At 40.8% G+C, this 20,275-nt stretch overlaps 1 protein-coding gene across 1 annotated transcript in view; it reads left to right on the top strand.

Annotated features, from left to right (window-relative positions):
- RPP21 (ribonuclease P/MRP subunit p21) overlaps positions 1–20,275 on the top strand; it is a 314,500-nt gene that overhangs the window by 169,404 nt on the left and 124,821 nt on the right. The window contains exon 5 of the mRNA XM_044062370.1: positions 15,951–16,085. Coding sequence (XP_043918305.1) covers positions 15,951–16,085 — 135 coding nt within the window. The remainder of the gene's footprint in view (positions 1–15,950; positions 16,086–20,275) is intronic.

The raw sequence follows: 20,275 nt of genomic DNA, 5'->3' as shown, positions 1-20,275 counted from the left end.
TGGAACCTGTTCAAGCTCTTTATTTTATCATTTCCTGTCTGGACACCACAACTCATTACTGGACTCCTTCGTCAAGATTGCTTTCTTGTGACTTTAGGCCAATCAAATTTTGCTGCTTTAGAGGTCTCCCACTTACTTGGTTCTTTGCAGCGGCCATTAGGCTAAGAAGATGGTCCCTCTTGTTTCTCTAGCTGGGTTCTTCAGTGGACTCTCTCAGTTCAAGGGTTTATCTCAACTCGCCCAATGAATTTTCTAGTTTGTCTCAACATTTGTCGTCTTCACATCTCATGTTGGCTGACTCTGATCACATCCGTGCAGGATCCAGTTTACTCTTCCCCAGGCCACAGCCCGAGTAGCCATAGATGCTTCCCTCCTGTGGTGGAGAGACATAATGAAGGGAAGATGTTTCAAGGTACCTGGTCCCAGTCAGAGGCCTATTTACACATCAGTGTATTGGAGATAAGAGCAGTCCTCCTGTCTCCTCAAAGGTGTGATTTCAGTCCCGACCAGCAACACGAGTTTGGTCCATAAACAAGGGGGGATCCTGAGCCTGTCCGCTGTGTCTTGAGGCTATGGGGATATGGCAGTGGGTTATGTCCTTGCAACTCTTTCTGATTGCAGTACATATTATGGACATATTCAGCATTCTAGTAAACAGTTTGACTAAGAACATTCTGATGCTTTAGGGGTGGTCACTCTCAATACATCAGTGGCTGTGCAGATTTACCCTCTGGGACCAGCCATGCTGAGATATGTTTGTGACCTGTCTCAGCCACAGATGAAGAAGCTGTTTTGCCCTGATCCCATACAAGAGGCAGTCCCAGATGGATTGTCCATTGTACACTTGTCCCCAGATGCTTACCCTCCAATTCTGATGATCGAGGGTCTGCAGAAAGCAGCTTGTTGTAGAGTAGCAGTAATTCTCATAGCTGCCTCCTGGCTCAGAGAAGTGTGGACCACCTTAATAATTTTACCCTCCTTTGTTCAGGATCATATTCTTGATCTGCTTTCCAACCCTTCGAGCCAGCCTCACCTGAATTGGAAATCCCTCTGGTTGACCTTTTTGTTCCACCAGTTTCAATGATGACCAGAAACCCCAAGCTATCTGAAAGAATTGTGCATACCCTTTCTTTTTAAACCTTTCTAGTAAAAGGCTTCTATGTTAGTAAGTGGAAAAAATTTACCATTTGTACCATATCCAAGTGGATTAATTCTTTACCCTTCTAGGCATAATCCTACATTTCTTTTAGCTGGTCTTTTCAGTCTAGGGCTACTGTACTCTAAAAATTTAATTAGTGGCCATTTCAAATGTTGTGGGTCAAGACAAAGCCTTTTTGAAGGGTATCTCCACCTGCGGTGTCGGGCCTCACAGCACCCCTGGGCAGGCATTAATTACACATTAACACACACCCTGTCGGTCATTATTACTTGCTTATTTAGCCTTTTTTCTTGCTAATAGCTATTCATTGTAGTTAAAACTTCTGCATACTTCCCTTATTCCCTCCCAGTTGTTTTGCTGCTGCTAGGAAACTTCTACCTATTTCCATTCTCCTGCTTTTCTGGTATCACATGGGGTGCTTGGGCCTGTGCAGCCCTTATAAATCTGTACCTTTCCTATTACATACAGATTTTCTTGTTGGAAAAAAAAATGTCTATTAGTGTAGGTTTAGTGTTACTCTGCAGTTTCAAATTTTGTGGTTCTTAACTCCTTTTCCAGGGGTTACTTCTAGTTTTTCTTTGCTATGTCTGATAAACCTAACAAGCCTGAGAAACCAACTGGTTTCAAAAAAGTGCACTGCTTGTGGGCATAAGATTCCAAATTCTAATGCCCACAAGAAGTGTGAATACTGTCTGGGAGCTGCCCACCTTGATTCACCTTGCATTGTTGGTGCAACATTTAATCCCGGGGCGCTGTTCGAAAAAAAAAATGATTTTTGAAAGGGTTTATACCAGCTGATTCTGGGGCACAAGCCCCCTCCAAAGTTTCGCAGTCAACCTCCAAGTCTAGGAAGAGGCCCATTCCGAGATCTCAGAGGGATTCTTCAGAACCCACTGATAAGTCAAACTCTGTTTTGATACCTTCTGATCCAAAGACATTTGGCTGACCCTCTGATCATAGCATTCTTCAGATCTGATTGGTCCAGCACATGCTACTAGCTCTCCAGCTCATTCTATTGGTGGTTTCCTTTTCTGATCTGGCCTGCGGTTTTGGAGTCCAAGGATCCAAGATCCCTGAGATTTGGCATCAGATCTGAGGAAGCTCCCTTCTTCGACTCCGGTATCCCTGACCAGTTCTGCTCCAATACCTTCAGATCAGAGCAGGTCTGGGATCCGAGAGGTCAGTGCCAGGTCCAAGGGGTTTGGTTTGGCTCCTGCTTCGTAGGATCCTTCACCTCCCCCCAGTGCCTCGGCCCTGAACAGCTCAAGTCTGTTTCTCTCCAGAGGGCTCTGATCTGAGATTTGCCCCAGCCTTACTTCCTTCAGCTGCTTCGGCTCCCAGGGGGGGGGGGGGGTAAGAGTTCTCCACAGGTCCGTCAGTTTTCTAGGTAGTAGAAAGGGTCTCTTCTTTGCATAGAGAGCCTTTCTCTCTAGTTTTGGATCGTATCCCTTGCCCCTCATTGGGTCAGAGCTCTGTGCCAATCATCTCTGCTCGTCAGGGTCAGCCAGCTCAGGGAAGCTTCCACTTGTGCTAATCAGAGGGCTTCCTCCTCTCTTCCAAAACCTCTCCCAAGCATTCCATGAAAGAGGTTCCAGGAAGAGAGCATATTAAGAGGGGAATCTGTGTTAATAGAGACTTTCAGAGCTGGCCCATCTACATCTTGGGTAACGCCACCCCCCCCGGCAGATGAGCTTATTGACTGGGTTTCTCTCCAGGCTTGAATGGAACCGGACACTGAACTCATCCCCAATGTCCAGATAAGTTTTTGGTTCCTCTTTCAGCCAGATTTCACTGGAGTGAGGGAATCCCAGTTGATGCTTTGGTGGTGGTGGTGACCACTAAGAAGGAGTTTGTGGAACAAAGCTCCTCTGTCCATCCACTGAACAGGGAGTCCAAAGTGAGGGACAGATTTGGAAAGTGCATGTATGCCTCAGCCACATTAGCTTTGAGATAATTGAATTAAATGACACTTTACTCATCTACAGAGAGATTTGATGGAGTTCTCGCTCCCTGTTTTCTCTCTCTTTCACTCTCTTTTTCTTTCTAGCTCTTTCCTTCTCTCTCACTTTCTCTCGCACTCTCGCTGTCTTGTTCATTCTTGCTCTCTCTCTCACTCGTTCTCTCTCTCTTTCACTCTTGCTCTCTTTTTCTCTTTCTCACTCTTTTGCTCTTTTTCCTCGCTCGCACTTTCTTGCTCGTGTGCTCTCTTGCACTCTTTTGCACTCACTCTCTCGTGCTCGCGCTTTCGCTCTTTCTTTCTCGCGCTCTTTCTCACTCTCTTTTTCTCACTCGCAGTCTCTTGCATACGCGCCCTTTTGCACTCGCTCGTGCTCTTTTACTCTTTCTTTCTCGCACTCTTTAGTTCACATGCACGCTCTTGCTTTTTTCTTTCTCTTGCTGTTTTTCTCTTTCTGTCTCTCTTGCTCTTTCTTTCTTTTTCTGTTGCTTTTCTCTCTCTCTTTCACGCTCTCTCACTCTTTTGCGCTCGCTGTCTTTTGCTCACTCTCTCTCACTCACTTTCACTTGCTCTCGCTCTTTCGCTCTCTCCTTTGGCTCCTCCTTGTTCATGCCATCAGTGAGGGATATGCTTACCCGCAATGAGCAGGAAGGAAAGTCCTTGTCTGCCATGGGACTCAAGTTTTCTACCCCTCAACATACCTTTTCCAGGAATTGGCGAGGGGTTAAGTAAATGTGGTTCCAGAAAACTCGGGGACCTTTAGGACTCACACAGGGATTTTTCATCCAGAAGCAGAGAAAGAGGTTTCAACAGCAGATGTTACCGCAGAGGGGGTTCCCCAAAACTAGAGCTTCAGAGTCTCCTTCTCTGATAGGCCCTATCAGCGCTCCTGAAGTGCTGCCCAACTGCCCTCCTCTGCAGACAGTCAGGGGTCATATTTCCCTGCACCTGGATGCCTGGACAAATATCACAATCGATGCATGGGTCTTTTTGCTAAATATAATATCCAGAGGGTTACTACATTCCATTTTCCCTTTCCCCTCCTGTCATAAGGAAGAAAAACTCCCTGATGTTTCACCAAGTCAGTTCGACTACGCAGCTCAAGACGTTCAAAAGGTTCTTCAAAAGAGAGTCCTCCAGGAGGTCCCACCTGAACAAATAGGATTTCGAGCATATTCACGCTTTTTAGTGCCAAAGAAAATGGGGGACCTGAGACTAGTTCTGGAAATAGGCAGTTTAAATCGGTACATAAAGAAGTCAAAGTTCTGAATTCGTACGGTTCAGTCCATCCTGCCCTTTCTGTGCAAGGATGACTGGATGTGCTGTATAGATCTCCAGGATGCGTGCTATCATGTCAAAATAGACAGGCATGCTCCAGGAGACACCTGCACTTTCGTCTGAGAGCCAGTCACTACCAATTCAGAGCACTGCCCTTTGGACTCACTGCAGCCCCCAGGGTGTTCACCATATGCATTGTGTTCATGACAGCTCACTTGGGAATCCAATGATTCCAGGTGTTTCCCTATCTCAACGACTGGCTCCTCACTGCCCCAACCAGGCATCAACTTCTACAAGTCAGGGATTATGGCTTCAGATCTCCAAATCTACAGGCATTATTGTCAGCCTTGCCACATCGAAGCTGACTCCTGCACAGACTGTAGAATTTATAAGAACTCATCTGGATATGACGACTCAAGTGGTGTCATTGCCTATTCTTTGCATCGCGTCGTTGAGAACTCTGGTGCGGGACATACTGTCTCAACCGTCCCCTCCAGCAAAACTAGTGTTTCAAGCTGTTGGGTCAATGTCAGCTGCCATTCCTCTAGTTCCTATGGCAAGATTCTTTATGCAAATCCTTCATTGGGCATTGGCAGTTCAGTGGTCCATTTTTACCAGCCTCCGTCTTTTCCCATAAAACTCACTCCAATTTACAAACATCATGTTCATGGATGGACCCAGTCAGACAACCTGTTTCTGGGCAGACCATTCTCTCTCTCCCCATAGCAGTAGTGACCACGGATGCTTCCCAGCTGGGGGGGGCATTTCATGGGAAAGATGGTCCAAGGCACATGGTTCCCCTCGGAGACCAAGTTGCATATCGGTGCCTTGGAAATGATAGCAGTCCTCTTAACGTTGCACGCCTTTCAGGATGTTCTCCCTCTAGGGACTATTGCAGTCCAAGTAAAAAAGCAGTCCACAGCCACGAGCTTCTTCAGGCAAAACTGTTCAAAGAATAAAAAACATACCTCTCAACTGTACTGAATTCCTCAGTATTTCACAGTTTGGTACTAATTCCTGATTGGCCCCTTTAAATCCCTATTTCAGAGCGCAGACAAGGGAGCTGGAACCTAAGAGGCTTCAACAGTAAATTAAAAGAAAAAAAAAAAAAAAAAATTCTGTGGTGGCAAGTACAGTTAACAATGTCATTGATTTCATAACCCATGTGTAGATAATGCTGGAGGAGGGGTATAAGGACTCCGATTCAGGCATCTATTACTTTAATTCATTTTACATCAGTATGTATTCTGAGAAATGGGATATATTGAATTGTTGAAATCCTCAACAATTTAACATAAGTTAAGCATTTGCCAGAGGCAGGGCAAAAAACTACAGCAAAATCAGGAATAATCGGTAGATGCGATCGCATATCATCCCACTGTCTGTATGGCGGATGTTAGTGAGTTTGTGTTTCATATGTCTCCCAGGTGTAAATAAATGCAGTTTAAGAGCTGGTAGCCCACAGAACACATACCGATCAGCTTCTTATTACCAACAATTTTAAACAAAGACAAAAAATAATGTGTGGAGGGGGACAATGGTCTGAAATCACTGACAGATTTTCAGTAAGGCTCTTATAAACTTAGAACATTTTTAGAATGACACGTTTTGTGTTAGTTTCATTTTCTGAAGGACATCAAGAATTGATTAAAACATTTTTGAGAGAGTAATACACTGGGTCTGCACTTGACTAATAATGATAATAATTAGAGTTGTACTTGACTGTTGAAACCATAGAATTCTGCACAAGTGTTGTGTTGCTTTAAAGTAATGTAAGTGCAGCTCATACAGGTTTCACAAACTAACGGAGCCACCAATTCTTTCTCGGTCTTAATAGAGCAGCTGCAGGTTAATAAGTCCATAAATAGAATGGGAAAATATTTTAACTGTCCTCTACGAATGTACATGTACCTGCCATAATTTAAAGTTTGTAAATACTATGTATAGGACTGAATGGCACCAACTTCAGTTCCACTGTGATTATACTAATGCATGCTTCAGATGCATGCAGGCCAAAGCGGATGTAAACTCAGTCTGCAGTTACCATGGAACTTTAACAGTGCTGAGTAAGTGTGAGTGATGGTGTGTGTGTTAGTTAAACTGGCAATTCATTTCTCTGTATGAAAAAGTGTGTGTGTGTGTGTGTGTGTGTGTGTGTGTGTGTGTATATATATATATATATATGTGTATATATGTATATGTGTATATATATATATATGTATATGTGATATATATATATATATATATATATATAATGTATATAATTTAAACTAACCATTCATATGAGAGCTAAAGTGCATGTGTTACTGTGTGTGAAAGAGTGTGGTTGTGTGAAAGCAGAGAAAAGGTAGGTGTGTGTGCATGTGTGTGTAACACCTCAACTGTCTAGATTTAACCTCAAAGTTTTGGTCTGTCTCAAAATTTGTGGTTTTCAGCTAAATCAATGAGGACTGAAGTCACTAAATAATGACATGTATATGAACTTCAGACTTCATATCCTTCATAAATGCAGACTAACGCAAATCCTGTTATTCTATCAGCTTTCTAAGTTAATAAGAGTAATATTTAAATTCTGTCCCTATTTTTGGGCCTTTGTTCCCCCATTATGCTAGTCTTTGACGAGATTTCTTGCACTAAGAGATGTGGTTCACTTGAGTAATACTAAATTAAAAGCAACATCAGAAATCACCTACTGTAACTATCCAGTGAACAGTTCTGTAAGACTGTAAGCAAAAGTGTGATTTTTTTTTAAAGCAACTTTCTGTAAAACTAGCAGAGACATATGCAGTATATTAGTTAACCTGAATGTTTAGTAGAAACTCCTCTTTTCCAACCCATCCCTTACCAATTTCGTCATTCAGGGCAGGGTTTCCATAGTAATCACACGCTGCTTCAGCCTATACTCCATGGCCTGGGTGATGTCAATCTTTTCCTTGCCCCCCGCCCCAGTGTTTTTCCTGACAGCTCCTGAAGGGCTGATAAATATCCAGTGGTAGAATGGATGCCATTTACTGCCTCTTTGGCTGCTTTTGGTTGGTTGCTGCATACAACACTGGATAGTTCTGAACAATAAGATTTTGATTGGCCAGTGTCCTATGCCCACACTCTACGTTTACAATAATATATGACGTAAAGCTATTCAGAAATTGGAAGTTGAGCTAGTACTGGTAAGTTTGACAGTGATGAAGAAAAGCAGTTTTAGCATAGTGAAATAGCATCTTAAACACTGGTAAGTCAGGAAGTCAAAATGCGAGGTGATGTCAGTCGAGCTAGGGAGCAGAAGCAGAGTCTGAGCTGTAACTGCGGCAGTGAGGTAAACTCGGGAAATATCACTGGGATGTGGTTTACAGTATAACATCAGTTACAGGACAGTTATTAGTAATTTATGAAAGACTTTCTTAGTGCAGAATTCAGTCACTTATTTTTTTTACTTAACTGGTAGTTGGAAGAGGCAATGCCATTGAGCTCCAGGCAGCGTCCATCTGGAGTAGCTAAGACAACTGTACAAGACAGTAACATTGAATAGTTATCTGCAGAAAGAATGCTGTTAACATCAGTGGATGTCTGCTATTGTAGAGTGTATGGGTAAGTACAGCAGGAGTCAGGAGCGTAAAATGTGACAGGGACCGCAGATGGTTGCACTGTCAGCACTTGGAGCAGAAGTCGCTTAACGCCAAGTGGCATCCCACAGGGCTCAGTCCTGGGACCCCTCTTGTTTGGTATATACTTCTCTGAGGTGCAGGCAAGTATGGGAGGACTGTGGCTGACCAAGTTCGCAGATGATTGCAAGCTGGGAGCCATAATCGACTCTCCGGCTGACACAAGCATCCTCCAGAAGGGTCTTACAGAGATGGATACCTGGTATCAAAACCATGGCCTTAAGCTAAATCCAAAAAGTGCAGTCATCCCTTTTGGGAAAAACAAAGTGCCCACAAACTACAACATAGGAGGTAATTCACTAAGTACGGAAGAAGTAATTAGGGATCTGGGGACCCAAGTAGATAGGAACCTCTCCTTTGACAATCACATTGCCAGAGTGGTTAGAAAAACCATATAGCTCATCTAATCACAAAAGGGTTCACATCTAGATCAAGAGAGGTCATTGTGCCCCTCTACTCATCGCTCATCAGGCCCTTACAACGCCCCATTTGGGATGTATCTTACCTGGCACCTGCAACAGCTGGAGAGACCTCAAAAGTACCTCACCAGGAGGATCGTGAGCCTCAAACAGATGCCCTGTGCTACTCGACTAAAGAAACTCCAGCTCTATTCAGATGCTTACCACCTACTCAGAGGCGATCTCTGCCTGACATACAAGGCTATGTCTAACCCGGAATTGATGGGCATGTTCCACCTCAAGAAAGCCAAATCCATTAGAGCTACACGCTTCATGGATTTAAACCTCAGCGCAACAATAAATAGGACATGCTGGAGGGATAGATTCATATCCCAGAGGCTTCCCTCTCTCTGGAATAGAATCCTGGTTCATGTTAGACAGAGCCCTTCGCTGACCCTCTTCAAGAGGAATCTTGATGAGTGGATGGGAAGTCGTAAATTTACTCCTGGGATCACTTCTATGGCCCTGCTGGACAGAGGCTCGGGAATCTAGTCTAAAAGGGTGGTGAAGGCCAACACATTCTGGCTAGGCTTATAAATGGCCTCGGGCAGATAGCCTAGTACCTACCTATGAAATTAAGTGAATTTGTACAATTATATGTAGAGGAGGCATACACCAGTAATCTGCTTGAATTATGGAATAAGCAAGTGCAAGATAAAGGTCGTTATGTAGAAAATTATTTGGATGGCTAGAACGGGATATTTACAGTTGACAGTTTATTACCTGGGTAGTAACAGCATGAATCAGAATGGTTTATTATTTATTTAACGAACTGTTGTGAATGCTGGGTTGGGTGTAAAATTTCAAATATTTTCTGGTTATATTTTGTGTGTAATATTTTGTCTGTTCAATTTGTGTTTAAATGATGATATCCCATAATTCCAGCGAGGTGGGTAGGGTTATATACTTGTGTATGCAAATTGTGTTAACCAGCTTCCAGATTGTGGGACAGGTATATCTATTTTTCATGGGTTTTTGTCCAGATTTTTGATGTTTCCAGGATGAGAAGTATGGTAAAAACCACTTATTTATACAGTCAGTAAAACAAATAATTAGAAAAGCAGTAAAACAATGAAATAATAACTAGACAATAATTCTTAAAAATATAGTCATTTTATTCTATTTTGCATTTCTTTCAGTACTGGCTTAATGATAAAGGTTTAATTCAGCCCTGGTGGTTATTGTGCCTTAAAGTGCATGATCCATTTGCTTTCTTTTTCTGTTAAATTCTTCAAATCTCTGTCTTGTATTCAGGTACTTGCATACAAAATCATGAATACAGGTATTTGCACTCAGTGTTTATAATATATGCTTATGTAGAGCATTAATTTCCACTTGTGCATTTGCCACACACAGCCATGTGTACAAGATATTTTGTTTTACATCTGCCATAAGCCTTCAATGTAAAAAACAGTTCCGTGTAAATCTTGTGTACATAGCTAAGTGTTGCAAATACAGTGCTTACTATGTAGGTAACACCAACCAGAAACTTAAGGAAAGAATATGCAGCCATATGTCTGAAATCATATATTAGATGGGGAGATTTGTTTTGCTTGTAGATGCATTTTTTTTACATGCAATAAAATTCTCTTTTTACTCATGGCTCCGGATTGCTTATTTTGCTTGGACATTTATTGAGTGAGTCCAGACTTGTAAACAGAGTATTTGTATTTTTGTCTTGACTATTGCTGTCCATACAGACAGCATGTCAGTAGTCTGGTGCATCAAAAAAACAAGAAGAAAACTGTTCCTACCTTTTGTACACACAGGCCACGAGGGTCTGGGAGTGGGTGATCTCTTCTGTCTGCTTTCTTATTGCAACCAACATACCAGGAAACAGCAATATACTGGCAGACAGTTAGCAGGTCCATCTTGATTCCTCACAAGTGGTCCCTCAATCAAACAGTAGTGAATATATCTTCAGCTGCTGGGGCCAGCCTTGCTATGACCCATTTACCTCACCCCTCAACAAGCATTAAGTACTTCACTCTGATCCCCCCCTCTGGGAGTCACTGAGAGACACTGATTAATTGCCCCCCTGGTCTCCTGTACGCTTACTCCCCTCTTCCCTTAATTTCAAAGTTTCTACAGAAAGCAAGCAGGCTAAAGAGTTCAGTCATCTTCATTGCCCCCTTTTGGCCACAACAGGTATGGTTCCTCTTCCTCCGGGCTCACTTGAGATGTCCTTCATGGATGCTTGTACCCACTCTGGATCTCTCATCTCATCCACCAGAAAGTCAACATCCCAATCTTCATGCCCTCAAACTGACTGCATGATTTCTTCACTGTCTATTTTAGTAAGCTGGTCCAGACTTGCTTCCCCAGTTCTTGACATCATCTTGGCCTGTCAGAAGCCCTCCACCAAGAAGGGTGTACAGAAGCAATTGGAAAAGATTTTTTATTTGGACATCCAGTCAGAATAATGATCCTTTTTCAGAATCCACTTCAGCCATTCTTTTCTAACTCGTTTATTTAAGGAAGGGGCTAGCTTTTCTGCCGTTAAACTTCAGTTGGCAGCCATATCCAACTTTCATGCTGGGAAGGAATCAATATGTCTTGCATCTTCCAGACTATGCAAGGCTTTCATAAAGGGAGTCTCTTCCATCATAGACCTCTGATAAAAGATCCCTCACCTCCTTGGGATTTGACTGTGGTTTTTCAAAGTTTAACTGACAAACTTTCAGAATCAGCGGACAAATGTGATATGACATTTCTTTCTTGGAAAACAGTAGTCTTAGTAGCTATCACTTCAGCAAAAAGAATTCCTGAGCTCCAGGCCTTGTCGGCTAGGCCTCTTTATTATTTCCCATAAGGAGAGTGTGTCTCTTTGAACCAACCCATCCTTTCTGTCTAAAGTGGCTACTGAGACCCATATTAACCAGTCTGTTAAATTACCGTTTTTCTTCCCCAACTTTGCTAATAAAGGAGAATATGTGCTGTATCTGCTTGATGTTCACAGGCAATTACATTTTTATATTCACAGGACAAAGCAGTACAGGAAGTCTGATCAGCATTTTGTGTCCTTTTCCTTTAATTGCTTAGGTCAAGCAGTTTCCAGAATTACTCTAGCCAAATGGATCACTGATTGTATTTCATTGATTTTTTTCTCAAAAAGGTTTGTAGTTGCCTTGTCCTCCTAGAGCTTACTCCATTAGATTTATGGCTGCTACTTATGCTTTTTCCTTAAGAACTTCCATTGACGACATCTGAGCTGCAGCCACTTGGTCAAAGACTCGTACCTTTTTTACACATTACAAAATTAGATATTGTCTCTAGAAACGGAGCTTCATTTGGTTCGACAGTGCTCTGGCATATCCTTCTTTGAGGGCCTGTCAAGAGTTAGTAGCTGTGGACTCTGACCCATTTGTGAGGAAGAATGAAAAGGACAACCACAGATTTTAAAGTTCTATAGTTAACATAACTTGGTATCTGTGTTGTCCATTTTCATTCTTCCTCGCCTTCCTGCCTAGCCATTCCTGACCCTGTCACTCCTAGAAGGATCTTTGGATGATGTAGAAACCCTCAAGTTCCTCGTTTGAGCTTCCATCTTTCTGTGTGTCTGTTCTATCTCTATAATGTAGGGGTAAGGCAGCAAACTCGCTCGGAGGAGTTGAAGATGGAATGGGACATTATGGGTAGAGGGAGGAGCTCGAGTTTCAGATCCAAAGTCTGGTAGATGAGGCAGAGTCCGATCTGATGGTCTGATGCTAGACCCATTTGTAAGAAAGAATGAAAATTGACGACATATATACCAAGTTATGGTAAGTACATAACTTCAAATTGCTAAACTCTGCCCGGTACCTTCTATGACTTTGCTAAATGCAAAACAAAATGACTGTTGTAGGTATCATTCACATATAGTCCAGTTTACAGCAAGTAAAACAAGCTTAATTCCAGACTGCCTAAATCCTTGTTATCAGTGACCTTTCATCATGTGCAAAAAAATGTGCCGTCATATCCTTGCATATTCCTATGCCCCTTCAAATAAACAAGCCAATAACCTGGGCATCATAAGCAACCATCAAGACAGATTTAACAAATGGCCTAGTCTTTATCTGCAAAGGAGTGCGTTTGCTGGCTCTGCATTCCCAGGTGATGCATAGACTTTAGTTTCTTGCTTTCCTGATTACTTCCACATACTTTTAAGCATGACATGACATCAGACTACAGATCCAGCACATTTCACTGTTAATCATGAAAACAGATGTTTCTAAATGCAGTTTTTTTTGCAACAAATGTTCTTAACATTATGAATAGTTTCTTACATAATCTTTATCTAAAATAACAAATGTGCGACAGCCAAGAAGTGCACGTTTAGTAAAACAGTATAAAATGACACATTTGGCCTTGCAGAAACACTGAATTTGTAACCATCACAAATTGCAGAGTACATCACTGCACATTATTTTTTCTAGATCTGATAGTACAAATTCCAGGACCAAGCACCATCACAATCTAGCCTTTCTGCTGTCTGAAGTAGAGACAGAAAAAAAATGACTGCAATTGTTGTAAAAGAATTCAGTCTGAGGTTACAAAACTGGAAGCAAAAATGAGCACACAATACAATCTTTGACAGACTAGCTGTACCGGCTTATCCTGTATCATGGGACATGCGATTCTGACCATTTGAATGTATTATAGCATTACTTGAAGTAATGATGGGATTTGAAAACAAATTTTCTGTACTCTTGCTAGTGACGCAAATTGAGTTGTACTGTGGTTTTGTTGGGAGAGGGGTTAGGGTTGAATTTATGGCTGGGATGCAACTAGCTGTCCATATTTCTTCAGGCTTTTGTTTACTATTCTGAAAGTTTTATCATCATTAATTTGCTTTTTAGTACAGTTATGAAGCATTATGAAGTTTTCAAGATATTGTGGTGTGTTATATATTTGCCATTCTTTGCATGCTTTTTCTTTATCCCACTTTGACTAGATTGCATTATTTTTTAGTCTCTTTCTTCTGGGATTTGCAAGGCTATTTAAGATAATTGGGGAAAGCTGTATTGAATTCATTAATAGCATATAAGGGGAGGATTTTGAGGAAGTTCCAGTTAATAGATGATCGGTTAATAATGAACATTTCTGGACTTTTGAAAGGTTACATGTTTTATAAACATGCTGTTTAAGTGGATGTGCGAGATCTGTGGTTGTATAGATTGGGAGATATCACCGAGACAAATTGTACTTGAGGTGATGTATTTGCTAGGGCACAATACTAAGATCCAGTCTAAAAGGAATTTGATGTTACTGTAATGTGTGGGGCTATTAGTTAATTATATGAAACCAAATAAGTTCACGGTAGATGTAGGGGAGTTGAAATTTATGTCCATCCAGTTGGCATTCACATCACCTAGTAGTAGTATTTCTTGTGGAATTGTTATAGGTATCCAGTGTAGGATATCTTCCAGTGTAGCTGTCCATTTTCACCAAGAGGGATGTAAAGAGATGCATATTTGTTTATAATTGTTTGAAATCTAAGGAAAGCTATAAGAAGCTCTGGTGAATTGAGTTTTGGTACTGGTTTATTCTAAGGTGAAATGTAGCAGTTGGGAAATACAAAAGCAGTGCCACCAACTTTTCCTCTTTATGCAGTCATTATGGATGATATAGCCAGGAGGTGTAATTTTTGAGTTGTTTTATGCTGGGTTAAAATCAAGTGTCAGTTACAGTGAGAGTATCAGGCTTGTATTGTGTAGTCCAGGCAACAATTTTATTTCTTATCCTTCCAACTTTGATAGCAGCAGAAGTTAGATTACTGGTGTTGGGGGTTGGTTTGTTGTAGATTTAGACTAGTGTGTGAAGGAGAGTTGTCTTCATGTTCATTGTGATAAGTGGGGGCAGGATTAAGGTAAATGTATCCTCCAAGAAGGATTTTAGTGTTTTGGGGATTATTCATAACCGTTTGAGAGTTTTTCCCCAGCTAATTTTGTTTGAGTTGAATGGAGTGAATCTGTCTCTATTTGGAGTAAAGGTGAGGGGAGAAAGACTTTTTAAGTGAGGGGTGTCATTAAATAAGTTTAGTGCGATGTGTGGAGAATGTAGGGAGAAAGTATGAATTGGTGGTTGGGACAAGCTGGAGATATGTTGACAGCTGTTAGGGTCATGGTAGAATAAAAGATGGCCCAGTAGCAGGAGAAGAATAAAGGATAAGCATAGGAGTACCATGATTAACCAAAATAATCTGTATATTATAGTTGTATGGTAGGGGAAAGTAGGGAGCAAGAAGGAACAAGTTGCAGGATAGACAGATCTTTAGTGGTGGTGGAGTCTGAAAGATGATAGTGTAGGCAGAAAAGAAGTATTTTCTATGAAGGAAGAGTGTTAGGTTGTTCCAGTATCTTCTCTAGAATGCAAGGAGTGGAGTTAAAAGAGTTTGAGAATGTAGGTAAATAGGAAGATGTGAGGGTTTATTTGGGAAAAGTCAAATACATAGGTGGTGGTAGAGAGGGGTGTGACAGTAAATGTAATGTAAAGCAGTATGGGAGGGGGAGATGTAGTTGGGAATGTTGCTAAAAGATTAAATGGAAGTTGGGAATTAGAAACAGGAATGTATGTATGATAGGTCATCTGATGGTAGTAAGGTTGTCTCAGAGGTTTATGGAATATGAATCGCAAGTGTAATGTGTGTATGGGAAGTATAATAGAGTAAGAGGGGGTAGATGGGAATCGGGGGTAGAGTAGTGGGCATCCACCCTGAGGAAAAATTACAAGAGTCATCAGTTTATAGCCACTATAGAGCAATTAGCAGAGAGGTACCAAATAGAACAGGTTTCTTTTCATTTCCTGAATGCAGAAACCTGTTAGCCAGGAAGACTAAGTAACTGACATATACAGTATAATCTGTTGATCAAGAGGAAGGACAATGGCCAACTTAGTAAATGGTCCTTAAAGTGCAAGAACAACTCTGTTTTTTTAACCCCCCCAACAATTTCCAGCACAGACAGGTGCAGGTTTGATTTAGATGAATTTAACACACAGCAAGGTTCTTCAAGTTAAATTTGCTTTTTGGAGTTGGGCCTTATGGCAGAGCTTCAGCAGTATCTGGGTGAGATGCACTGACTGCAGGCTCTGAAAGGAAAGAAAAGAAAAAAACCTACTCAACTTGTCATTTTGTTTGAGATGTGAAACTAATGAGTTCAGTCTTCATTCCAATAACACATTTTTGTATTGAATATTGGCACTGATCCAGACTGACAAAAAACACAAGATGTTATAGAGCCTCTTCAACAAGTGATGCTTTACATTGAAGAGGTTGTACATACAGATATACATCTAATTACTTTAATCTTTCAGTAGAGATAGACTAACAGGTGTCATATAAAGTGTAGCACAGAAATTTAGCTGTGATCCTTTTGTATGACTAACTTTAGACCCCCTATTATACATCTCGTTTGTAGAATGTGCATTTATTTTAATATGTGTTGAATTTCTGTTTGTAGGATGGAGTCGCAAGAGGAGGGCAACTGTTGTAAGGTGCTTATATTGTGGCCTTTCTAAAACCTTCATCAACAATCCAAATCACAAACTGTGGTGTGAACAAAAGGAGGCTCAATTGCAAAACCAGCCTGTGACAGGTACTTCATTTCAGTTCTCTGTAAATGGTTTACATTGAAGGACAGTTATGAGTCAGCTTTTTGTATTGTACATTATGGCTGAGAATAAGTTGTAGTTAATAAATTAACTTGCAACAAAGTACACTGGCATTCAGATGCCTCCAGCATAATTTGTGGTGTGGGGGATGGGGTGTCGGGTGGTGTGTGTTCCCTTAGCATGAACCAGTTTGCAGGTAGCATGAAAACCATTTCTGCATTGTTTTCCCTGTGTGTCACTTCAGGATCCAGCAAAAAACTAGAAAGCTGAGGCCTAAGTGGCACATTGGACCTCATAGGAAGTGTGATGCCTTCATTAACAGTAAGGTGAGGGATAACAATTCCTCGTTCTAAACTGTTTTTGTAAGTTAGTTCATCTAATGTATGGTAGCTGGCTCCATGGTGATAGCTGGATCTCCTAGAGAAATGAGGCTAGATTAATTTTTTAATGGTCAGAATTAGTTTGTGTATTTGAAGTGCTGGAGGGGGAGGCACTTTGGAGGCATAGCTTGTTTACATTCCTTAAGTGTCTTTGCCCCCAGCAGTGTCCCTTAGTCATTTAGAAGATTGGCTTTGTTGTAGCAATCATCACAAAAGACCACTGGATTATGAACATGGTCATGAATGACCATGTTTGATGAATCTTATTTTTTCTGCCAGTGGGGGTTGTGCTGTGAGAAAAGCAGTCTCCTCAGTCCTCTTGGGATAGGCACAGACTACTAAAAGGAGCCATAGATGTTTCCTTTCCTTTTAGAAGGAAGCCAGGGGTTTTCCTGACACTTACGTATGAAGAGGATGGGAGGGTTTCTTTCTTATCTTCAGCAACTTCATTGAGCATTTGAAGGTGTCAAGTTCAGGAATGGTGACTCTTCAAGGGTTTTGGCCCTTGCTGTCCAATGCACTTAGATGATGTTAGTAGAACTGAATACTTCTTGGACATCAGTGTCTGGGTCTGCACAAGACACTGCTTAGATTTACTGTGGATAGTCGGCACTGTCTTTATCTAGTGTTGCTGTTTGCACCCAGAATATGTAAGATGTTTTTAGTGGTAGAGGCCTTAAGCACTTTACAAAAAGAATCCAGCATAATAAGGTAGAATGAAGAATACAGAGTAATACAACAATGCTGACATGTTCTCAATGTGTACTGCTTGCTGAATTAAAAGATAAAACTTAAATAATTAAATCAAAAGGAACAAATGTCAGCACTATTCCACAATCCTTTTGGTAAACAGTGCAACTATCAAAGATCCATGATGCAAGGTGGAGTTCTAAGCATATGGTCACTGAAATACAAACGTGAAATCACAAAATTCCAACCATCCATCCTCAACCCCTTTTTCCATTTTTGCAAATGGGGTAGGGTGTTATCTCAAAAGAGGCAATCATATAGAGCCAAGGTTCACACAGCTGGGTGGCTAGTCTTGCCACGACTGTTCTTCCATGCCACACACTAACACCTATGGACAATTTATAGTGTCCGATCCACCTACTGCATTTCTTTGGAAAGTGGGAGGAAAACAGAGCACCTGGATGAAACCCACACAAGCACAGGGAGGACATGCAGATTCCACACAGAAGGCTTCTCAGAGAACAACTTGCTGTGAGGTGAACACATTAACCATTGCACCACTGTGCCTCCATAATTACTGGTTTGATATGTCTTCATTATGCTCTGTTGACTCCTCCACAAAAAAGAAAGTGCTTCATTAATTTTTCTGTATCAAGAAGCTTAACTTGAAAATGCCTGAAAGCAGGTTAGTGGGGCAATGGCATAATTTCATATGGGGAGTTTGTTGTGTCCAACTAAAAGGGTCATGGAATACAAATTCTATGGTCACACAACAGTGGGGAAAAGTGAAAAACCCTCTTGTGTTGCACCACCAGCTCACACAGTAAGTCATGCAATTTTGACAAACCTTGATTAAAAGAAATTGAAAAACGTTGTTTGAACATACTGTCATTGGACAGTAAGAATGCCATATCAGTAGTAGTTACACAACACAAAGTCTGTTTCTAAGACTGAATTTTGTTACAAAAACAATAGCTGGGAAAAAAGCATCAGGTAATATACAGAGATAGAGGGAGAATTTAACAGGTTCAAATTTAATACGGCTTAACCCATGAACAGACACCATCCTAGTTAACAGGAAAAACAGTACTCCTTAAGAGTGAACCTGCAAGCTATCCTAAAAACTAGACCAATAACTTGCCTTTCGATGTGTAAACTATACACTGGAATTGATGCCAATAGAGTTTGTAGTCATTTAGAAGAAAACTCAATTTGGCAGTAGAACAAAAGGGTAACAAAAGAGTCTCCCTAGAGCAAAGGATCATTTGTCATAATGGAGACCTGCAAAAAGTGGAAGAACCTAAGTATGGCATGGAAAACAGCATTTGATAGCATTCTACATTTGAGTGCTTAAAATGTATACAATACAGCCTACACTGATCGATTACATTACATCCACCATGAAACAGTGGCGGACCACTTTGCACATAAGTCATGATAAAAGACAAATTATTCCAGGAATAAAAATTTAAAGGGGAGGATATTCCAGGGTTACTCGGTGACCGGTGCTCTTTTCTTCTTGCCCTTAACCCATTAAGCTGTCTACTTAAAAAAATCAGATCACGGCTACAATTTGGCTCCCAGAAAACAACAAAGTGTAAAGACTTCCCATCTTTTTTTGGATGATTTAAAACTATATAGTTTGTCAGATGAAGAGCTGAATGCACAATTGCAAGTGGTCAAGACTTTCTAAGATGATGATATAAGAATGTCATTTAGTCTTGATTAATGTGCTAAAGTAAGAAAGCCGCAGCACCAAAAATATCAGTCTGGGACAGGAATGTGATATAAAAACTTTTGCAAGAGGAAGTGTATAAATGTTTGGAAATTGATGAAGGATCAACAATAAAACATGGACAAATGTGAATAAAACTTGGTAAGGAATATTTTAGAAGACTAAAATGAATAATGAAAACAGCTTTGACATCCAGGAACAAAGTCCAAGCTATAAACCAGTTTGCAAATGGGAATGAAAATCAGACCAGAAGTAGATAAAAATTGGGCAGCTAAAAAACAAGAGAGAGAATATAAAGTGAAGGATCAGATGAGAAGACAAACATGGAAAATGCTTAAATGTAGTTTCAAGTATAGAAACCTCTTGGAACAACCTCATGTCAGTCAGGACCAAACTCATGACTGATTAAGGAGATATGAATTTAAACCAAAAGACAAAATGTTAATGGCGGCCCAGGATAGTGGATTATGTACATGGTGGTTTACAAAGTCAGCTGTACATGTGGAAAAAACAGACAAATGCAGTTTTCTTTTAAAACAGAATTGGAAACTGTTGCATGTATTTTTGCTGGGTGTGATATTGATGGCCGAAGGACTGTATATTGAAAGGCATCATAATGTAGCAAGACTGTTGCATTGGGAATTGTGCAGACATTATAATGTTGAAGTAGCTGGGAAGCATTGGAAACACGAGCCACAAAGCATTATACAAAATTATGTTTATATCATATGGATAACCTGTTGCCAAATGTTAAAGTAAATGCGAGAAAACCAGATGTAGTCCTTGAAAAGAAGACAGAAGTAGCATTGATCTTTGGAATTGCAACACACACACTGACTACAGTGTCTTGCATACAGAGAGCGAGACTGTAGTAAAATACCAGGATGTGCATGCAAAAATGAGGGTAATGTGGAAGGAAAATACTCAGGCAATTTCAATAGTAGTAGGAGCAGGGGGGGGGTCATATTAAAAAAAATAATTTACAGTCATAGTTAGAAATATTACTGATATATTTTATGACATACGAATTGCAGAAAGAGTCAATTCTAGGCACATTGTGGGTGCTATGATATTTCAATCTTTGATGTTAACCAGAAGTGCGCAATACTAATTTCAAACTTTGACTTGGGAATGAGTTCCATTCCTGTCATGGTGTGACATATTTTGAGGTGTCATTTGCTGCAGAATCAACACATGCTTTATAACTCTTTCTGTGTTAAACTAATGTGGAAGACCATTGACTGGTGTGCAGACCCAATTGGCCTAAAGGTAGGCTTCTTTTTTTGCAATCTGTCCCTGTATTTAGTTCTTAATGATGAATGCATTGCCTGCAGGGTGTGGATGTCCATCCAGTGTCGTTTGCCATTTA

This window comes from Protopterus annectens, chromosome 2.part1 (genome assembly GCF_019279795.1).
Source record: "Protopterus annectens isolate FY-2018-M chromosome 2.part1, PAN1.0, whole genome shotgun sequence".
In the NCBI taxonomy this organism is placed as follows: Eukaryota; Metazoa; Chordata; order Ceratodontiformes; family Protopteridae; genus Protopterus; species Protopterus annectens.
This window is presented reverse-complemented; position numbering and strand designations above follow the sequence as displayed.